We start from the raw sequence: 18,971 nt of genomic DNA, 5'->3' as shown, positions 1-18,971 counted from the left end.
CACACAAACATTCCATGCAGTGCCATATGTTCTGCTCACACTCTCTCCATCTGTTTTCATGCAGGTGAAGCCTGCTGACATCAACAGGTTGAGGTCCCAGACCTGGAGTGGAGTGGCCTACATTAGGTCCCTCACTCACTTTGAAGAGTGTGCCATTGCACTGACTGATGAGAATTTGGACAGCTCCTGCAGCGACGGTGAGGTTGGCGGCGAACACCCTCATGAGGATCGTGCAACGCATCATCTCTCTCCACGCAACTATGACTGCTATCTCTCCTGCTTTTGACTGTGCTGCCATGTTGCTAATTATCTCTACTTGGGCTCACAAGGAGCTCTGCCAAGCGACCAACACCCTCAGGTAGCCAGTCCCACAGCTCCATCCACGTCCTCACCTCCAGCCAAGAGGACTCCTCCTCCATTGAAGAGCTGGAAACAAGCAGCCTGGAAGGCCCGTCACAACGCTTACCCATACTCTCCACCAGCAAAGAGACACACTCCTCAGTGTGACCTAGAGCTAAAGAAGGTTTGGGTTCACAATCTAGTGGTCACTGCACAGACACGTGTCCACAGCAGGAGGAGGTATGTTCTGCTGAGCTCCCTCATACTTGGAGTACTGCTTGGGAAGAGGCATCTGTGAGGTCTGAGTCAAATGACGAACCTCTGGATTTGGCCTTCCAACTTATTCTGGAGACTCAGCAGAAGGTGGGGGAACATCACAAAGAGCTATTGGAAGCCTTCAACAGAGTGGCATGTGAGTCAGAGGAGTGCGTCTGCCTGCTCCCTGATGAAGTGGTGCCACATGTGCGCATATGGAGGTCTCCATGGAGAGGATGGCGGACTCCATGGAGACCCTGATCCAGCAGAAAGTGGAGATGTGTGCAGACCTGCACTCCATTGTGGAAACCATGGGTGGGTTCGTGCAGCGGCGACGCGAGAAGGAAACGGGGCACTTTGACATCCCCCCAGGTGCTCCTTCCCCTCAAGGAGTCAGGCCAGGTTCCCCAAACACCCGAAGGGAGGATGAGCGGCAGCTGGACACCCCTGGGGACTCAGCGGCAGGCATGGTCCCTGGGGGTGGGAGGGAAGATGTCAGGGAGGTCAATGTCGATGGGGGTGGGATTCTTGGGAAGATGGGGAATGTGCATGTTCACCTGGACATTCTGGAAAGAAAAGGGTTCTGGCTGGTAGGTGACCGTGAGGAGGTGGAAGGTGATGGCAGGGGGGGCCAACAGTGATGGGGGAAAGGACATGGGTGACTGGGAGTGGGGAAAGGACGGGGAGCTGAAGACATACGTTAAAACAACCATCTTATAAAATGGAAAGTGAAAGGAGCCATGTGTTGGGCAGGATCATGTGCTGCATGGGAATGCGATCAGTGGGTGGGCGGAGATGCAGGTCAGCTCAGATTTTTTTTTATTCGTTCACGGGATGTGGGCTTTGCTGGCTGGGCCAGCATTTATTGCCATTCCTAGTTGCCCTTGAGAAGGTAGTAGTGAGCTGCCTTATTGAACCGCTGCAGTCCATGTGGTGTAGGTACACCCACAGTGCTGTTAGGAAGGGAGTTCCAAGACTTTGACCCAGTGACAGTGAAGGGACAACTGAAAGAGAACACCAGCAGGCAGCTTTGAAAATGCTCAGGACATTGAGATGAGTGTGTGGAGGAAGACTCCACATGCGTGGGAGATTGTTTGTACGAGGCCCTGCCACTAACACACTTCTCAATCCAAAATCACTCGTGGGCCAACTGCGTGCAGCTGAACTGCTAGTCGTGGGAAGGATTCAGGAGGAGGACTTGCAAAGCCTGTAAATGAAGCTGGAAGACAGCATTACACATTATTCAATGAAAGTGAACATATTTTCAGGTTATAAAGTGACAAAATGTGTTCATCTTTGTAACTACTTGTGATCAGAAATTCTTACTATTGCTCGGTCTACCACTTATAGGTGCTGCCCTGACACCCACAGCAGGGGTAGAGACAGCCTGTGCAATGGTTGGCCCTGTTGCATCTGATGACTTTGGCATGGGTCCTCTGGAGTGTCGAGGCCTTGGTGACCGGGGCTTGCTTTGGCTGTCCTCCTCTGGGCCAGCTGCTCCACCTGTGGTGACAGAGGTTGAGGGGGTAACAGTTAAAGTGGACTCAATGGGAGAGGACAGCCTCTGAGATTCCTCAGTGGATCACCCAGGAGTGTCTTGCTGCTGCTCCTCTCCTCGGATGCCCGAGTGCCTCGGCCTGACTCCTTGAGGGGAAGGGGAACCTGGAGGGACATCAAGGTGCCCCGTTTCCATCTCGCATTGCCACTGCAGGAACTCACCCATAGCTACCACGATAACGTGCAGGTCTATGTGCATCTCCATGTTCTGCTAGACCAGGGTCTCCATGATGTCTGCCATCCTTCCCATGGAGACCTCCATATGTGCACATGTGCACCCCACTTTATCAGAGAGCAGGCAAATGCACTCCTCTGAGGGCTTCCAACAGCTGTGTGTGATCATCTCCTGCTGACTCTTCACAATGAGTTGGAAGGCCGAATCCAGAGGTTCATCATATGACTCAGACCTCACAGATGCCTCTTCCCCAACAGTCCTCCGAGTGCCAGGGAGCTCGGCTAAACCTGCCTCCTCCTGCTACGGATGCATGCCCGTGCAGTGATCACCAGATTGTGAACCCGAGCCTGCTCTAGATCTAGGTCCCACTGAGGTGTGTGTCTGTGCGCTGGTGGAGGGTGTGGGTAATCGCTGAAACGGATCTTCCAGGCTGCCTATTTCCAGCTCGTCAATGGAGGAGTTGTCCTCTTCGCTGGAGGTGTGTGCCTGGATGGTGCTGTGGGACTGGCTGACTGAGGGTGTCGGTGGCTTGGCATAGCTCCCTGTCAACCAAAGTAGAGATAATTAGTTAAAAGCAAAATACTGCGGATGCTGGAAATCTGAAACAAAAACAGAAAATGCTGGAAAAACTCAGCAGGCCGAACAGCATCTGTGGAGAGAAAAACAGAGTTAACGTTTCGTGTCTGTATGGGACTCGAAACGTTAACTCTGTTTTTCTCTCCACAGATGCCGTTAGACCCGCTGAGTTTTTCCAGCATTTTCTGTTTTTGTGTTAGAGATAATTAGTGCATGACAGCAGAGTCAAAATCAGGAGAAAAGAGCACTCACCATTTCTTTGAGAGAGGGATGATGTGGTGCAGGATCCTCACGTGGGTGTTTGCCGCTAACCTCACCGTCACTGCAGGCACGGTCCACATCATCACCAGTCTGTGTGATGGCACGCTCCTCAAAGTGGGTGAAGGGCCTAATGTGGGCCATTCCACCCCCAGGTCTGGGACCTCTCCCTGCTGATGTCAGCACAGGATGCATGGCACTTCATGGAGTGTTTGTGTGGTGAGCGGAGCCATGGACAGGATGAGGATGTGAGCTCCAGAAAATATGAACCTGATGTGAGGGTGTGTGTGAGAGTTAGTTGTCTTGTCCCTTGAGGTGTGAGATCCCTGTGGAGACGTGATGAGTTTGTGAGTATGTGAGTTAAAAGTGATGAGAAGAGTGACTTACCCTGGCGGAATGGATGAGATCATTCATCCTCTACCTGCACTGGTTGGCTGTCCTCTTTTGCAGGGTGTTGGCACTGACCACCAGTGCCACCGCCTCTCGTGCTGGATTGGTGACTTTGCTTGCTGGCCTTCACCCAGTGTGGGGATACAGGACATAACAATGGGCTTCCATTGCATCCAATAGGTGCTTCAGGGACACGTTGCTAAATCTGAGGGCAGCATATTTCCTCCCTTTGGCAGCCATCAGTTCCCAGCAGTTTCCTAACCCTTGAAGAATGCTAACTCTTTGCAGGAGCGGTCTTTAAATATGGAACCTAGTTTACTGAAGAACTGAGGTGATGACGGGGTGGGCAAATCAGAGGATGCCCTGCCAGTGACCCCATGTCAGGGATGCATAATTAGTGAGGCTGGAATGGGACAATACGGTTCAAAAACCCTTCATTGCAGCCAACTGGTAAAACGCCCTTTTTCCTGCCTGCTACCATATTAGTGCAAATCTGGGCCATCCCACCCCCTGTCTCTCTCATGAGGGATTCCAGTCTTCATTTTTGAAGATCTCACCTTGGAATTCTGTCCAGAAGTCGCTCCAACTCAGATGGCCTCAACAACAGCTCACCTCACAGGGTTTCAGTCTCATCTCCCGAGACTCCCAACTCCATCACCAACTCACAAGCACAACATCAGCTCTTCAGCCATGCTGAGCAGAACAGTACCGCTCCTAAGGTTTTCCTGCGCCCCAAGGCCTGCAGCACGGAATCACCAACCTTCTGCTGCTTTCTTCAATCATCAGGGCTTCTTCTGAGCCCTCTCCAACCGCAACCCTTTTTTTTCACTTGGATCCTCTTTCTCGGCCACTCTTCTTAACTGGGATCTCTCCCTGTCCCCCCTTCCTTTCAGACCTCTCCCTGTCCCATCTTCCTGTCCCTGTCTCTGTCTGGGATTCTTCTCCGAATATGGCGCTCTGCTACCGGTCACATGTTTTCATGCCATTTTCTTTTTGTGTGGGGTCTGGGCCCTGTGTCCTGTGTCCTTGCCCTGAAGGAGTTCAGATGCTGAATGGCACATATGTCATCCACTCCTGGCCTGCACATATACAATACTCCTGAGGCCTGTGAGGATTTGCATTTCCCTGTTCCCACTCCAGAAGAAGGTATGTTGGATTTCATTACAGAATTGAGACTTGGCCAAATGTCACACAGGAGATTTCATCAACCAAGATTGTAAACCTATCGTCTTTTTCTTTTGCTGAACGCTCATCCGTCAAAGCGATGGGAGAATCCATCATTTAAGAAAAAAGAAACATTTACTTGGACAAATGTGGATTAATAAGGAAAGCCAGTGTGGATTTGTTAAGGGCAAATTGTGTTTAAGTAACTTGCTTGATTTTTTAATGAGGTAACAGAGAGGGTTGATAAGGGTCATGTGGTTGATGTGGTATACATGGACTTACAAAAAGTTTTGAATAAAGTGCCACATAACAGACTTGCTTTTTTTCAATTCCCTTCTATATTTGGCCTGGTTCTCAATTGCATTATCCACCTGCCACCTGTCAAAAACATACTTTATCAGTTTCATCTTAATTTTTACCTCCTTTCTCATCCTAGGGAACTCTGGATTTGTTTGCCCTTCGTGGAAATATATCTTAACTGTGCCTAAACTATCTCTCCCTTAAAGGCAGCCCATTGTTGAGTCATCTGCCAAACTTTGATTCCAATTTATCTGGCTCAGATCCGTTCTTATCGCATTGAAGTTAGTTAATCATTCTTACTCTGATTGTTTCCTGTCCTTTTCCATAGCCAACCTAAATGTTATGACATGCACATCTGTAAGCAATGACCTGGACAGTTGTGCTGACAATGGATAGACTGTTAGCCGCATAGTCACAGGGAGATGTTAGGAATGTCAGATTTCATGAACAGTCATATTTCAACTTGAAATCTTGTGCATGATCCATCCAGTCAGCCACTTGAAATTTAATTATTTTTCTTTAAGTTATCAGTCTTTAAGGGGACTGTAACAGAGTATATGTGTACAAATTATTGAGGTGGCAGGGCAAGTTGTGAAAGTTAATAAAGCATATGGGATCCTGGGTTTTATAAATAGTGGCATAGACCACAAAAGCATGGAAGCTATGATTAACCTATATAAAATCCTGGCTTGGCCTCAATTGGAATAGTGTGTCCAATTCTTGCCACAACACATTAGAAAGGATGTGAAGGCATCAGAGGGGGTGCAGAAAAGATTTAGGAGAATAATTTCGCGGTAAGGAACTTCAGCCACGAGGATAGATTGGAAAAGCTGGGGTTGTTGTCCTTGGAGAAGAGAGATTGAGAGGAGATTTGATAAAAAGTTTTCAAAATCACAAGGGATCTGGACAGAGTAGATAGGGAAATCCTGTTCCCATTGGTGGTAGGATCGAGAACCAGAAAACATCAATTTAAGGTATCTAGCAGGAGAAACAATGCTGACATAAGGGAAAACATTTTTACTCAGTGTCCTTTCCTTTTAATTTACCACATCTTCACTCATGCGATCCGTCCCCCCATATTTAGTTTAAAACCCTCTCTACCGCCCTATTTATATAACTTGCTAGAACACTGGTCCCAGCATAGTTCAGGTGAAGACTCTCCCAACAGTATAGCTCTCATTTTCCCCAGTACTGGTTCCAGCGCCCCATGAATTGAAACCCATTATTCCCATAACAATCTTTGACCCATGCATTCAACTCCCTAACCTAACTTAATTTGCACCAATTTGCTTGTGGCTCAGGTAATAATCCAGAGATTATTATCTTTGTGATTCTGCTTTTGGATTTAACTCTCAGCTGCTCTTTCCTAGTCCTAATGTTATCATTGGTACCTACGCAGACCACAACAACTGAGTCCTACCCGCTCCTACTGCAAGTTCCTCTGCAGTCCCAAACAGATGTCCTGAACCCTAGCACTGGGCAGGCAACACAGCCTTCTGGACTCTCACCCCAGCCACAGAGAACTGTGTCTAACCCCCTGACTATACTGTCCCCTATAACCATTGCATTTCTATTTACTTCCCTCACTTGAATGGCTTCCTGTACCAGGATGCCATGGTCAGTTGGCTCATCTGCCCCGCAACCCCAGCTGTCATCCAAACATGGTAAAAGAACCCCAAACCTGTTGGAAAATTGCAGGGGCTGAGGCTGCTCTACTTCTGCCTTCTTGATACCTATACCTTCCTCACTTGCAGTGATACCCTCCTGTCCCTGACCGCTGACCAAATCAGAAGACCCTATACGAAGGGGTGTGACTGTCTTCTGGAACAAAGTGTCTGGGTAACTTTCCCCCTCCATGATGAAACGCTGTGTCTGTAGCTCAGCCTCCAGCTCATTGACTCTTAAGCCAAAGCTCCTCGAGCCGTAGACACTTACTGCAGATGTGTTTGCCTTGCTCACGCTGGTGTCCATGACACCCACATATTGCAGTTGCAATACATCACCTGCCATCCTTACTGAGGTTTAATTAATTAATTATTTTTGTAATTTTTAATTAATGCCTGTCCTCGCCACCATTTAGTGTACTAATTTAACTTTTAGTAATACAATAAACCTGACCACTTTAAAATAAAATTAAATGATGGACTCACCAGCTTCTTACTTTCCTTCTGCTTGTGACCCTAGCTGCTTTGGGTGTATTGACTTTTTAAAAATATTTTCCTAATTTCCAGAACTTTACACATGCACCTTAATAGCAGTATACTAACCTAGCTATTTACAAACTAATGGCAGTTACTCACCAGCCAATCAATTTGTGAAATCACTTTGATTTCCTGTGATGTCAATGTTCGATTTTTTTCAAATTCAGTCAATGGACACTGACTTCTGAAGGTTCCTCTCCGCTCCCTGAAGGTAAGTGAAAGTGTCGGCCCCAAGCCTCATTCTCTATTTATCTGCTCCCATTTCTCAGTGCTCCCTTGCAGGCCCAGTCTCTCTCCACTCAAGTAAGTGAAAGTAGAGGTAGGATAAATTCTAGAGTGGTTCCCTTCACTGTAATTGGGAGTCAAAACTTCACTTTGGCATGGAAGCCTTGGGAAAACAAGATACTAGCAAAGCTATAAGTGTATCATGTCACATTGACTTACTTTTTAAAACCTTTTTTATATGTGTACACATATTATTTGATTCAGCACATCAGGCAGAAGAGGACTATATGGCTACTCAAACAATGTTGAAGAGTTTGCTCCTTTTTTGAAGGCTGAAGTGCACTTGGCAATTCCAAATGTGGTATGTTATTATTGCAATGTATTTTGATATGTGGAACATTTTAAAGGATGATAGCATCTATTCAAGATTTACTGTGGTCACTTCTGACATTTAGACAGCTGTCAGCCCATACATTACTGCAATGCAGAGGCCTGAGCCATTTTGAGTCCCTGACCACAAGAATAGACATTTTGATGCAGATCATTTTTTCAGACCAGCACAATTGCAGATGCCCTAAGAGCATCTAGCCCTCAGTTAGTTTGCGGAGGTGGGGAAGTCACGATTGCATACCTTACAGACTATGTCCCAGAAACTACCATCACCATCCCTGGGTATGTTCTGTCCCACCAGCAGGACAGAACCAGTAGAGGTGGTGGTACAGTGGTAGACAGCTGGGAGGAAGTTATCCTGGGAGTCCTTTACATTGACTCCAGACCCCATGAAGTCTCATGGCATCAAGTCAAATATGGGCAAGGAAACCTCCTGCTGATCACAATGTACTGCCCCTCTCAGCTGAGGAATCAGTTCTCCTCCATGTTGAACACTGGTTAGAAGAAGCACTGAGGGTGGCAAGGGCATAGAATGTACTCCAGGTGGGGGACTTCAATGTCCATCACCAAAAGTGGCTCAGTAGCGCCACCACAGACCGAACTGGCCGAGCCCTAAAGGACATAGCTGCTAGATTGGGTCTGCGGCAGGTGGTGAGGAAGCCAACAAGAGGTAAAAACATACTTGACCTCAGGCAATAACCATCTCCAACAAGAGAAAATCTAACCATTGCCTATTGACATTCAATGGCATTACCATCACTGAATGAATCTCCCCACAATCAACATCCCAGGTGTTACCATTGACCAGAAACTGAACTTGACTAGCCGTATAAATACTGTGGTTACAAGAGCAGGTCAGAGATGAGGAATCCTGTGGCGAGTAACTCACCTCCTGACTCCCCAAAGCCTGTCCACCATCTACAAGGCATAAGTCAGGAATGTGATGGAATACTCCCCACTTGCCTGGATGAGTTCAGCTCTACCAACACTCAAGAAGCTTGACACTGTCCAGGACAAAGCAGCCTGCTTGATTGGCACCCCACCCACAAACATTCACTCCCTCCACCACCATGCACAGTGACAGCAATGCGTACCATCTACAAGATGCACTGCAAGCCTCCGTAGAGAGCATCTTCCAAGCCCATGACCACTACCATTGAGAAGGACAAGGGCAGTAGATAGATGGGAACACCGCCACCTGCAAGTTCCCCCCGAAGCCACTCACCAGCCTGACTTGGAAATATGTCGCCGTTCCTTCACTGTCACTGGGTCAAAATCCTGGAACTCCCTCCTTAACTGTACAATGGGTGTACCTACACCACATGGACTGCAGTGGTTCAAGAAGGCAGCTCACCACCACCTTCTCAAGGGCAATTAGGGATGCGCAATAAGTGCTTGCCTATCCAGCGACGTCCACATCCCGTGGATGATTTTTTAAAAAGTGTGGAGAACTGCCCAGGTATGTCCTGTTCACAAAAAGCAGGACAAATCCTACCATGCCAATTATGGTCTCATCAGTCTCTTTTCGATCATCAGCAAAGTGATGGAAAGTATCGTTGACAGTGTTATCACATGGCACTTACTCAGCAATTACCTGCCTCACTGATGCTCAGTTTGGGTTCTGCCGGGGCCACTTAGCTCCTGACCTCACTAAAGCCCTCGTCCAAACATGTACAAAAGAGTTGAACTGCAGAAGTGAGATGTGAGTGACTACCCTTGACATCAAGGCAGCATTTGACTGAGTATAGCATCAAGGAGCCCTAGCAAAACTGAAGTCAATGGGAATTGTGAGAAAATTCTCCGCTGTTTGGAGTCTTACCTCGCACAAAGGAAGATGGCTGTAGTTGTTGGAGGTTAATCATCTCAGTCCCAGGACATCATGGTAGGTATTCCTCAGGGTAGTGTCTTAGGTCCAACCATCTTCAGCTACTTCATCAATGACCTTCCTTCCATCATAAGGTCAGAAGTGGGGATGTTCGCTGATGATTGCACAACATTGAGCACCATTTGCGACTCCTCAGATACTGAAGCAGCCGGTGCCTATATGCAGAAAGACCTGGTCAACATTCAGGCTTTGGCTGATAAGTGTCAAGTAACATTCGTGGTGCACAAGTGCCAGGCATGACCACCTCTAACAAGAGAGAATCTAACCATCCACCCTTGACATTCAATGTCAGTACTGTTGCTGAATCCCCCTCTATCAACATCCTGGGGGTTACAGTTGACCAGAAACTGAACTGGACCAGACATATAAATACGTTGGCTATGACAGCAGGTCAGAATCTGAGAATTCTGGGAGAGTAACGCATCTTCTGGTTCCCCAAAACCTGTCCACCATTTACAAGGCAGAAGTCAGAAGTGTGCGGCAATACTCCCCATCTGCCTGGATGAGTGCAGCTCCAAAAAGACTCAAGAAACCTGACACCATCCAGGAATAATCTGCCTACTTGATTGGCACCCCAGCCACTATCCACTCCCTCCATCACCAACGCACAGTGGCAGCAGTGCATACCATCTACAAGATGCACTGCAGCAACTCACCAAGGCTCCTTTGACAGCACATTCTCAACCACCTAGAAGGACAATGGCAGCAGATGCATGGGAACGCTACCTCCTGCAAGTTCCCCTAAAAGCCAATCACCGTCCTGACTTCAGTTCAAGAAGGCAGCTCGTGGCCACCTTATCAAGGATAGTAGGGGTGGGCAATTAATGCTGGCCTCATCAGCAACACCCACATCCCTATAAAGAATTTTTAAAAAGCCATGGCCTGGATTTTCTGCACCCGATCGTGACAGGCACTTTCAGTACATGATAGGAAAATCTTGCAACACAGCTTTAGGCGTTCCTCAACGGCGTGAATCCAGGAAGCAATTGTCCCCTCACCCTGTCCAATGGTGGGCCGCATTTCCCATCGTTGAACGTCAGCAACTTAAATTGAATTCATTTGCATCTCATTATCCCTTGTCCTTCTAGATGGTAGTGGTTGTGGGTTTGGTGCTTTCTAAGGAGCTTTGTTGAATTCCTGCAGTGCAGTGATGGAATGTCTACCATCTTGTAGATGGTACACATCACTGTTACTGTGCAAAGGTGGTGGAGGGAGTGAATGTTTGTGGATGTGGTGCCAATCAAGCAGGCTGCTTTGTCCTGGATGGTGTCAAGCTTCTTGAGTGTTGTGGGAGCTGCACTCATCCAGGCAAGTGGGGAGTGTTCCATCACACTCCTGACTTGTGAATATATGACCGTTTTTGGGATTTTTTTATCATCAGTTATAAGTGCTAGATAACCATCTGAGCTGGGCTCTAATGATGAGCGCTTCAGTTCCAGACATTTCTGTTCTTTGAAGTACCTCAGAGTTGGACACTTTTTCCTCCCTATTGATGCTCATGATGTTCCGAATGCATCTCACGTGGAACCTGTCCAACTGCTTAGTATGTCTGAAGTAGGTGGTTCATGCCTCACGAGCAGGTAGGTATTACAACAGCTTTGTACACTGCAATTTTTGTTGTAAATTTGATATCTCATTTCCTCCACAGTCTCATGCATAAATGGGCAAATGCTGAACTTAGTCTGGCAATTCTATTTACTACCACATTGTGAATGCAGGTATTTCTGGAGGTTGTGCTTCCAAAATAGGTAAAGTTATCTACAGTTTTCAGGGTTGTGTCATTGATAGTAATAGACAGTTGGGTATAGTCAGAGTTTGTTGGTGGTTGGTGAACTATCTCTGTCTTCCTTAAGCTGATGGTTGGTCCATAATTATCAGCTGCTTTTGAATAACAGTCCATGATCCTTTGAAGGCCATGCTCAGAGTGTGACATGAGGGCACAGTCATCGCCAAACAACAATTCCTGTTTCATCATCTCTAATGCCTTGGTTGAGGATTTCAGTAATCTTAGGTTGAAGAGATTGTCACCTGTTCTGAGTTGGATGTATATTCCATCAACATTTCTATCAAATGCCCCAGAAATCATGGCAGCAAATAATTTACTGAAGACCATAGGGGCCTTGATAGACTCCTGTTTCACGCCATTTGTTGCATCAAAGAGGTCAGTGAACTCACCACTGTCAGCAACTCGGTCCATCGTTATGAAACGCATGTATCAGATTTACAGCTTTATCACACATCCAAGTTTGGCGAGGACTTTCTACAGGGTCTCTATATTTACTGTGTCAAATGACTTTATCCGGTCAACAAAGGCACAGTGGAGTCCCATCTGTTGTTCATGAACTTTCTCTTGCATTTGCTAAAAGGCAAAGATCATTTCGAAAGTGCCGCTACCTTTCCTGAGCCCACTTTGACTTCCTGGCAGTACACGTTCTGCAATATGGCTTACCAGTCTGCTGAGTAGAAACTTTGCTGGAATCCTACCAGCTATCACAGGCAGCAAGATTCCTCTGTGGTTGTCACAGACAGAATTTTGTCCTTTTCATTTGTACAAGTGAACAAACATGGCATCCTTCACTCCTGGTTTGTTCATCCCATATTCAGTGATATAATTATGTGAGTTTGATGGCATTGTCAACCTCCACAACAGAGGGTTTTCTATCCAGATTTTCACACTTTGGACAATCTGTAAGCTTGTCGTAGCTAGCCCATTTATGGTGGATGGGCAGTGAAGCACACCCTATAGTGCTCATCCCAGTGGTCTTTAATAATTCCTGTCCATTAGGAGAGATTTCCTGTCAGTGCTGAGAACAAGTAAGTAGCCACATGAAGGAGGACCATATACAGTCTTCAGGGTTTTATAGAAAATCCTCATGTGTTTATCAGAATAGACTTGAAGCTCTCTGACTTGTTTGGATCACCATACAACTTGCATTCTACACAGCTTCTGTTGCAGGTTCCTTTTGCTCTCCTTGAATCATTTCTTAGTGGATGTTTCTTTGTTTCCCAGCCTTGCTGCAGACGCTGCATTTTTCTCCTGTAACACTTCCTTAATTTGATCATCAATTTCATTGAACCAATGGTGATGTTTATTTTTTTATGTTCTCAGGACAACATTGGCAGCTTCCAGGATCTTTGATTTGAAGGTTGACCAACATCATCATTTGCATCTTCTTCAGAAAACCAAGACTGAGCCTGAATTATTCACAGCATTGTACAAATGTCAATTTTTGCACATCTAGCTTTCTTGGAGGTCTAATACATGTTGGTCTTCCTTTTGATGAGATGGTAAATTTCATCTTGGAGCATTACATCCCCTGGTATGCAGAGCACTCTGCTCCTCTCACAACCCCGATGATCTTTTATGTTACTCTGTCAGGTGATGATAAAGCCAGTCTGATGCCAGGTTTTACCTCTTGAGTGCATAAAAGTGTTTTTGCACTTTTCTTTCTCTCTCAAGATGGTGTTTACAATTTACATATTTCAGTGGATGCAAAGACTCAGGAGAATCATGGCATTGGTGTTGCATTTTTCATATCTTCCTTCCTCAGGAAAGCATCCCAAGCCTGATGGTCAGCTCCTATACCCTTACATTCCCCCATCACAATGAGTATGCCCTATGTGGAGTAAATGCAATAGGGTTGGCTCCCCATAGAATGCGTTCTTGATATTCAAACTTTTTGCAAATGTCTGACTCAATAATAAAGCCTACACCTGCCTCTCGCCTCTCACTCTTGAGCTTGCCTATCCAGAAGGATATGTAGCCTAATGATAGCTCTTTTAGATGGCCCTCCTCTGCTAAATGGGTTTCGCATAAAGCAGCATTGCTAATTGGTGGTGAGCTGCCTTCTTGAACCACTGCAGTCCATGTGGTGTAGGTACAGCCACAGTGCTGTTAGGGAAGGAGTTCCAGGATTTTGACCCAGTGACAGTGAAGGAATAGCAATATATTCCCAAGTCAGGATGGTGAGCGGCTTGGAGGGGAACTTCCAGGTGATGGTGTTCCCATGTATCTGCTGCCCTTGTCCTTTGAGATGGTAGTGGTTGTGAGTTTGGAATGTGCTGCCTCGAAGGAGCCTTGGTGAGTTTCTGCAGTGCATCTTGGGGGTCAGTTAGCTCAGTTGGCTGGATGGCTGGTTCTGCAGTGCATCTTGTTGATGGTGCACACTGCTGCCACTGTTTGTCGGTGGTGGTGGAGGGCGTGAATGTTTGTGGAAGAGTTGCCAGTCAAGCAGGCTGCTTTGTCTTAGATGGTGCCCTTGAGTGTTGTTGGAGCTGCACTTAACCAGACAAGTGGAGAGTATTCCATCACACTCCTGGCTTGTACCTTGTAGGTGGTGGACAGGCTTTGGGGAGTCAGGAGGTGAATTATACCCCACAGGATTCCTAGCCTCTGACCTGCTCTTGTATGTATCTGGCTAGTCCAGTTCAGTTTCTGGTCAATGGTTGCCCCCAGAATGTTGAAAGCGAGGAATTCAGTGATGGTAATGCCATTGAATATCAAGGGACAATGGTTAGATTCTCTCTTGTTGGAGATAGTCATTGCCTGGCACTTGTGTGGCGCAAATGTTACTTCCACTTGTCAGCCCAAGCCTGGATATTGTCCAGGAGTTGCTGCATTCATACATGGCCTACTTCAGTACCTGAGAAGTCCCAAATGGTGCTGAACATTGTGCAATCATCAGTGAACATCCCCACTTCTGTCCTTATGATGGAAGGAAGGTCATTGATGAAACAACTGAAGATGATCAGGCCTAGGACACTACCCTGAGGAACTCCTGCAGTGATGTCCTGCAGCTGATATGATTGACCTCCAACAACCACAACCATCTTCCTTTTTGCGATGTATAAATCCAGCCAGAAGAGAGTTTTCCCCCTGATTCCCATTGACTCCAGTTTTGCGAGGACTCCTTGATGCCAAACTCAGGCAAATGCTGCTTTGATGTCAAGGGCAATTACTCTCAGCTCACCTCTGGAGTTCAGCTCTTTTGTCCATGTTTGAACCAAGGCTGTAATGAGGTCAGTAGCTGAGTGATCCTGGCAGAATCCAAATTGGGTGTCAGTAAGCAGGTTATTATTAAGCAAGTGCCGCTTCATAACACTGTTGATGGCCCCTGCCATCACTTTACTGAAGGTCAAGTGTTGAATGATAGGGCGGTAATTTGCTGGTTTGGATGTGTCCTACTTTTTGTGGACCGGACATATCTGGGCAATTTTCCACAAAACTGGGTAGATGACAGTGTTGTAGCTATATTGGAACAGCTTGTCTATGGGCGTGGCAAGTTCTGCAGCACAAGTCTTCACTAATGTTGCCGGAATATTGTCGGGGCCCATAGCCATTGCAGTATTCAGTGCCTTCAATCATTTCTTGATATCATGTAGAGTGAATCGAATTGGCTGAAGATTGGTACCTGTGATGCTGAGGACCTCTGGAGGAGGCCGAGATGGATCATTCACAAGGCACTTCTGGCAGAAGATTGTTTGAATGCTTCAGCCTTAATTTTTGCACTGATGTGCTGGGCTCCCCCATCATTGAGAATGTACTTGTGGATCCTCCTCCTCCAGTGAGATGTTTAATTGTCTTCTACCATTCACCATTGGATGTGGCAGGACTGCAGAACTTAGATCTGATCCGTTGAATCACTTAGCCCTGTCTATTACTTGCTGCTTATACTGTTGGCACAGAAGTAGGCCTGTATTGTAGCTTTACCAATTTGACATCTGATTTGGCTCCTGGCATGCCCCCTTGTGCTTTTCATTGAACTGGGGTTGATCCGTGGCTTGGTGGTAATAGTAGAGTGGGGGATATGCTGGGCCATGAGGTCACAGATTATGGTTGAGTACAGTTCTGCTGCTGCTGATGGCCCACAGCGCCTCATGGATGCCCAGCTTTGAGTTGTTAGATCTGTTAGAAATCTATCCAATTTAGCATGGTGGTAGTGCCATGCAACAATGTTGGAGGTTATCCTTAATGTGAAAATGGGACTTCGTCTCCACAAGGACTGTGCGGTCATTGGTCCTACTGATACTATTATGGACAGATGCATCTGTGGCAGACAGGTTGATGAGGATGAGGTCAAGTATGTTTTCCCCCTTGTTGGCTTCCTCACCAACTGCCGCAGACCCAGTCTAGCAGCTACGTCCTTTAGGACTCGGCCAGTTCGGTCTGTGATGGTGCTACTGAGCCACTTTTGCTGATGGACATTGAAGTCCCCCATCTGGAGTACATTCTTTGCCCTTGCCACCCTCAGTGCTTCTTCTAACTGGTGTTCAACGTGATTCATCAGCTGAGAGGTTGTGATCAGCAGGAAGTTTCCTTGTCCATATTTGACTTGCTGTCATGAAACATCATGGGGTCTGGAGTCAATGCTGAGGACTCCCAGGGCAACTTCCTCCCAGCTGTCTACCACTGTGCCACCACCTCTGCTGGGTCTGTCCTGCTGGTGGGACAGGACTTACCCAGGGATTGTGATGATAGTGTCTAAAGCATTATCTGTAAGGATTGATTAAGTGAGTGTATCTGTGCCTGTTGCTTGATGAGTCTGTGGGACAGCTCTCTGATCAGATATGATTTGGCCAGATTGGACTGGGAGCAGCTACCTTTAGGTAAATCTGCGTCAGAGCAGTGGGACTCATTCAAGAAGGAAATATGGAGAGTACGAGGCCAACATATTCCAGTAAAGACAAAGGGTGGGACCAACAAATGCAGGGAACCCTGGATGTCAAGGGATGTCAAGAAAAAAGGAGGCTTATGGCAGATACCGAGGGCTCAAAACAGCAGAAGCCCGAGAGGAGTATAGAATGTGTAGGGGGGATCTTAAAATGGAAATTAGGAGAGCAAAAGGGGGGCATGAAGAAACATTGACAGGTAAAATAAAGGAAAATCCAAATTTACTTTACAAGTACATTAAGAGTAAGAGGATAACTAGGGAAAGAGTAGGGCCCATTAAGGACCATTGTGATAATTTGCGTGTGGAGCCGGAAGTCGTAGGTAGGGTTCTAAATGAATACTTTGTGTCGGTGTTCACAAGTGAGAGGGATGACATGGATATGGAAATCAGGCACAAGGACTGTGATATAATTAAAGAAATTAGCATAGAAAGGGAGGAGGTTCTAAGTGGCCTGGCAGGCATAAAAGTAGATAAATCTCCAGGCCTGGATGCAATGTATCCCAGGCTATTGAGTGAGGCAAGGGAGGAGATAGCAGGGAGGCTGGCAATAATTTTCAATACCTCTCTGGCCATAGGAGAGGTGCCAGAGGACTGGAGGACAGCCAATGTGGTACCGTTATTCAAGAAGGGAGGAAGGGATAAACCAGGGAACTACAGACCAGTCAGCCTAAACTCAGTGGTGGGGAATCTATTGGAAACAATTCTGAGGGACAGAATTAATCTACACTTGGAGAGGCAGGGATTAATCAAGGACAGTCAGCATGGTTTTGTTAAGGGGAGGTCATGTCTGACCAATTTGATTGAATTTTTCGTAGAGGTGACCAGGTGTGTAGATGAGGGCAATGCATTTGATGTAGTCTACTTGGACTTCAGCAAGGCTTTTGATAAGGTCCCACATAGGAGACTGATAATGAAGGTAAGAGCTCATGGAATGCAAGGCAATTTGTCAAATTGTACCCAGAATTGGCTAAGTGGCAGGAAGCAGAGGGTGATGGTCGAGGGGTGTTTTTGTGACTGGATGCCTGTGTCCTGTGGGGTTCCACAGGGATCAATGTTAGGTCCCTTTCTGTTTGTGGTATATATAAACAATTTAGACTTGAATGTAGGAGAGCTGATCAGTAAGTTCGCAGATGACATGAAAATTGGTGGGGTAGTAAATAGTGAGGAGGATAGCCTTAGATTACAGGAGGATATAGACGGGCTGGTCAAATGGCTGATCAGTGGCAAATGGAATTTAATGCGGATAAGTGTGAGGTGATGCATTTGGTCAGGACAAACAAGGCACGGGAATACACGATGAATCATTGGACCCTGGGAAGTAGCGAGGATCAGAGGGACCTTGGTGTGCATGTCCACCAGTCCCTAAAGGTGGTGGGACAGGTAGATAAGGTGGTTAAGAAGGCATATGTGATACTTGCCTTTATTAGCTGAGGCACAGTATATAAGAGCAGGGAGGTTATGCGGGAACTGTATTAAATGCTGGTTAGGCCACAGCTAGAGTATTGCGTGTAGTTCTGGAATCTGCATTATAGTAAGGATGTGATTGCACTGGAGAGAGTTCAGAGGAAGTTACCAGGATGATGCCTGGGCTGGAGAGTTTTAGTTATGAGGAGAGATTGGATAGACTGGGGTTACTTTCCCTGGAGCAGAGGAGATTGAGGCGGGACATAATTGAGATGTATAAAATTGAGGGGCATAGATAGGGTAAACAGGAAGGAACATTTCCCCTGGCGGAGGGATCAATAACCAGGTTGCATAGATTTAAGGTAAGGGGCAGGAGGTTTAGAGGGGATGTGAGGAAGAATTTTTTCACCCAGAGGGTGGTGGGATTCTGGAACTCGTTGCCTGAAGAGTGGTAGAGGCAGAAACCCTCATAACATTTAAGAAGTATTTGGATGTGCACTTGCGATGCCATGGCATACAAGGCTGTGGGTCTAGTGCTGGAAAATGGGATTAAAATAATTAAGTACTCGTTTGGCCGGCGCAGATTCGATGGGCCGGAGGGCCTTTTTCTGTGCTGTAGATCTCTATGACTCTACGACTATGGCTCTACGGGCAGAATTTTGCCCTCGGATGGCAGGCGGGCCCCACCGGCTCGGTGGCAGGCAGACAGCCGACCCCCGCCACCGAAACAGGGTCCGCCACCATTTTGAGTGGGCAGGCCAATTATTGCCTGCCCAGCGGGCTGCCCGACAGGAAGCGCTGTGTGCTTCCTGTGTGGGGGGTGGAGGGATTCCCCATCTGTCAAAGTGTGTTCTTTTGCGTATGCGCGCGAAAGAGCGCACTGCACCCTGAGACAAAGTCCTGTCTCAGGGAGATTAGTGACAGGTAAGAAAAGTCAAAAAATAGAAAAATTAAAAAATTATTAACATGTCCCCCTCGTGTGACAATGTCACATGAGATGGCACATGTTAATAAAAAGGACATAAACTTTATTAGAATTTTTAAAAATGGACATGAAACCTCATCCTGCCAGTGGATGAGGTCTCATGCTTTATCAGAAGCCCGCTGGGGCTCCTAGCCTGCCCGCCAGCCTTCAGGTTGGACTGGCAGGCCTTTAATTATCTTAATTAGCCTGTCAATGG

General features: G+C 46.8%; 1 protein-coding gene across 1 annotated transcript in view; it reads left to right on the top strand.

The window, feature by feature from the left end:
- The window catches only part of LOC144681152 (dynein axonemal heavy chain 8-like), a 1,929,890-nt gene that overhangs the window by 657,033 nt on the left and 1,253,886 nt on the right, over positions 1–18,971 (top strand). Inside the window, exon 22 of the mRNA XM_078542879.1 lies at positions 7,717–7,801. Within this exon, the coding sequence (XP_078399005.1) occupies positions 7,717–7,801 (85 nt within the window). The remainder of the gene's footprint in view (positions 1–7,716; positions 7,802–18,971) is intronic.

This window comes from Cetorhinus maximus, chromosome 5 (genome assembly GCF_964194155.1).
Source record: "Cetorhinus maximus chromosome 5, sCetMax3.hap1.1, whole genome shotgun sequence".
Taxonomy (NCBI): Eukaryota; Metazoa; Chordata; class Chondrichthyes; order Lamniformes; family Cetorhinidae; genus Cetorhinus; species Cetorhinus maximus.
The sequence above is the reverse complement of the archived record's forward strand: the minus strand, read 5'-3'. Positions and strand labels throughout refer to the sequence as shown.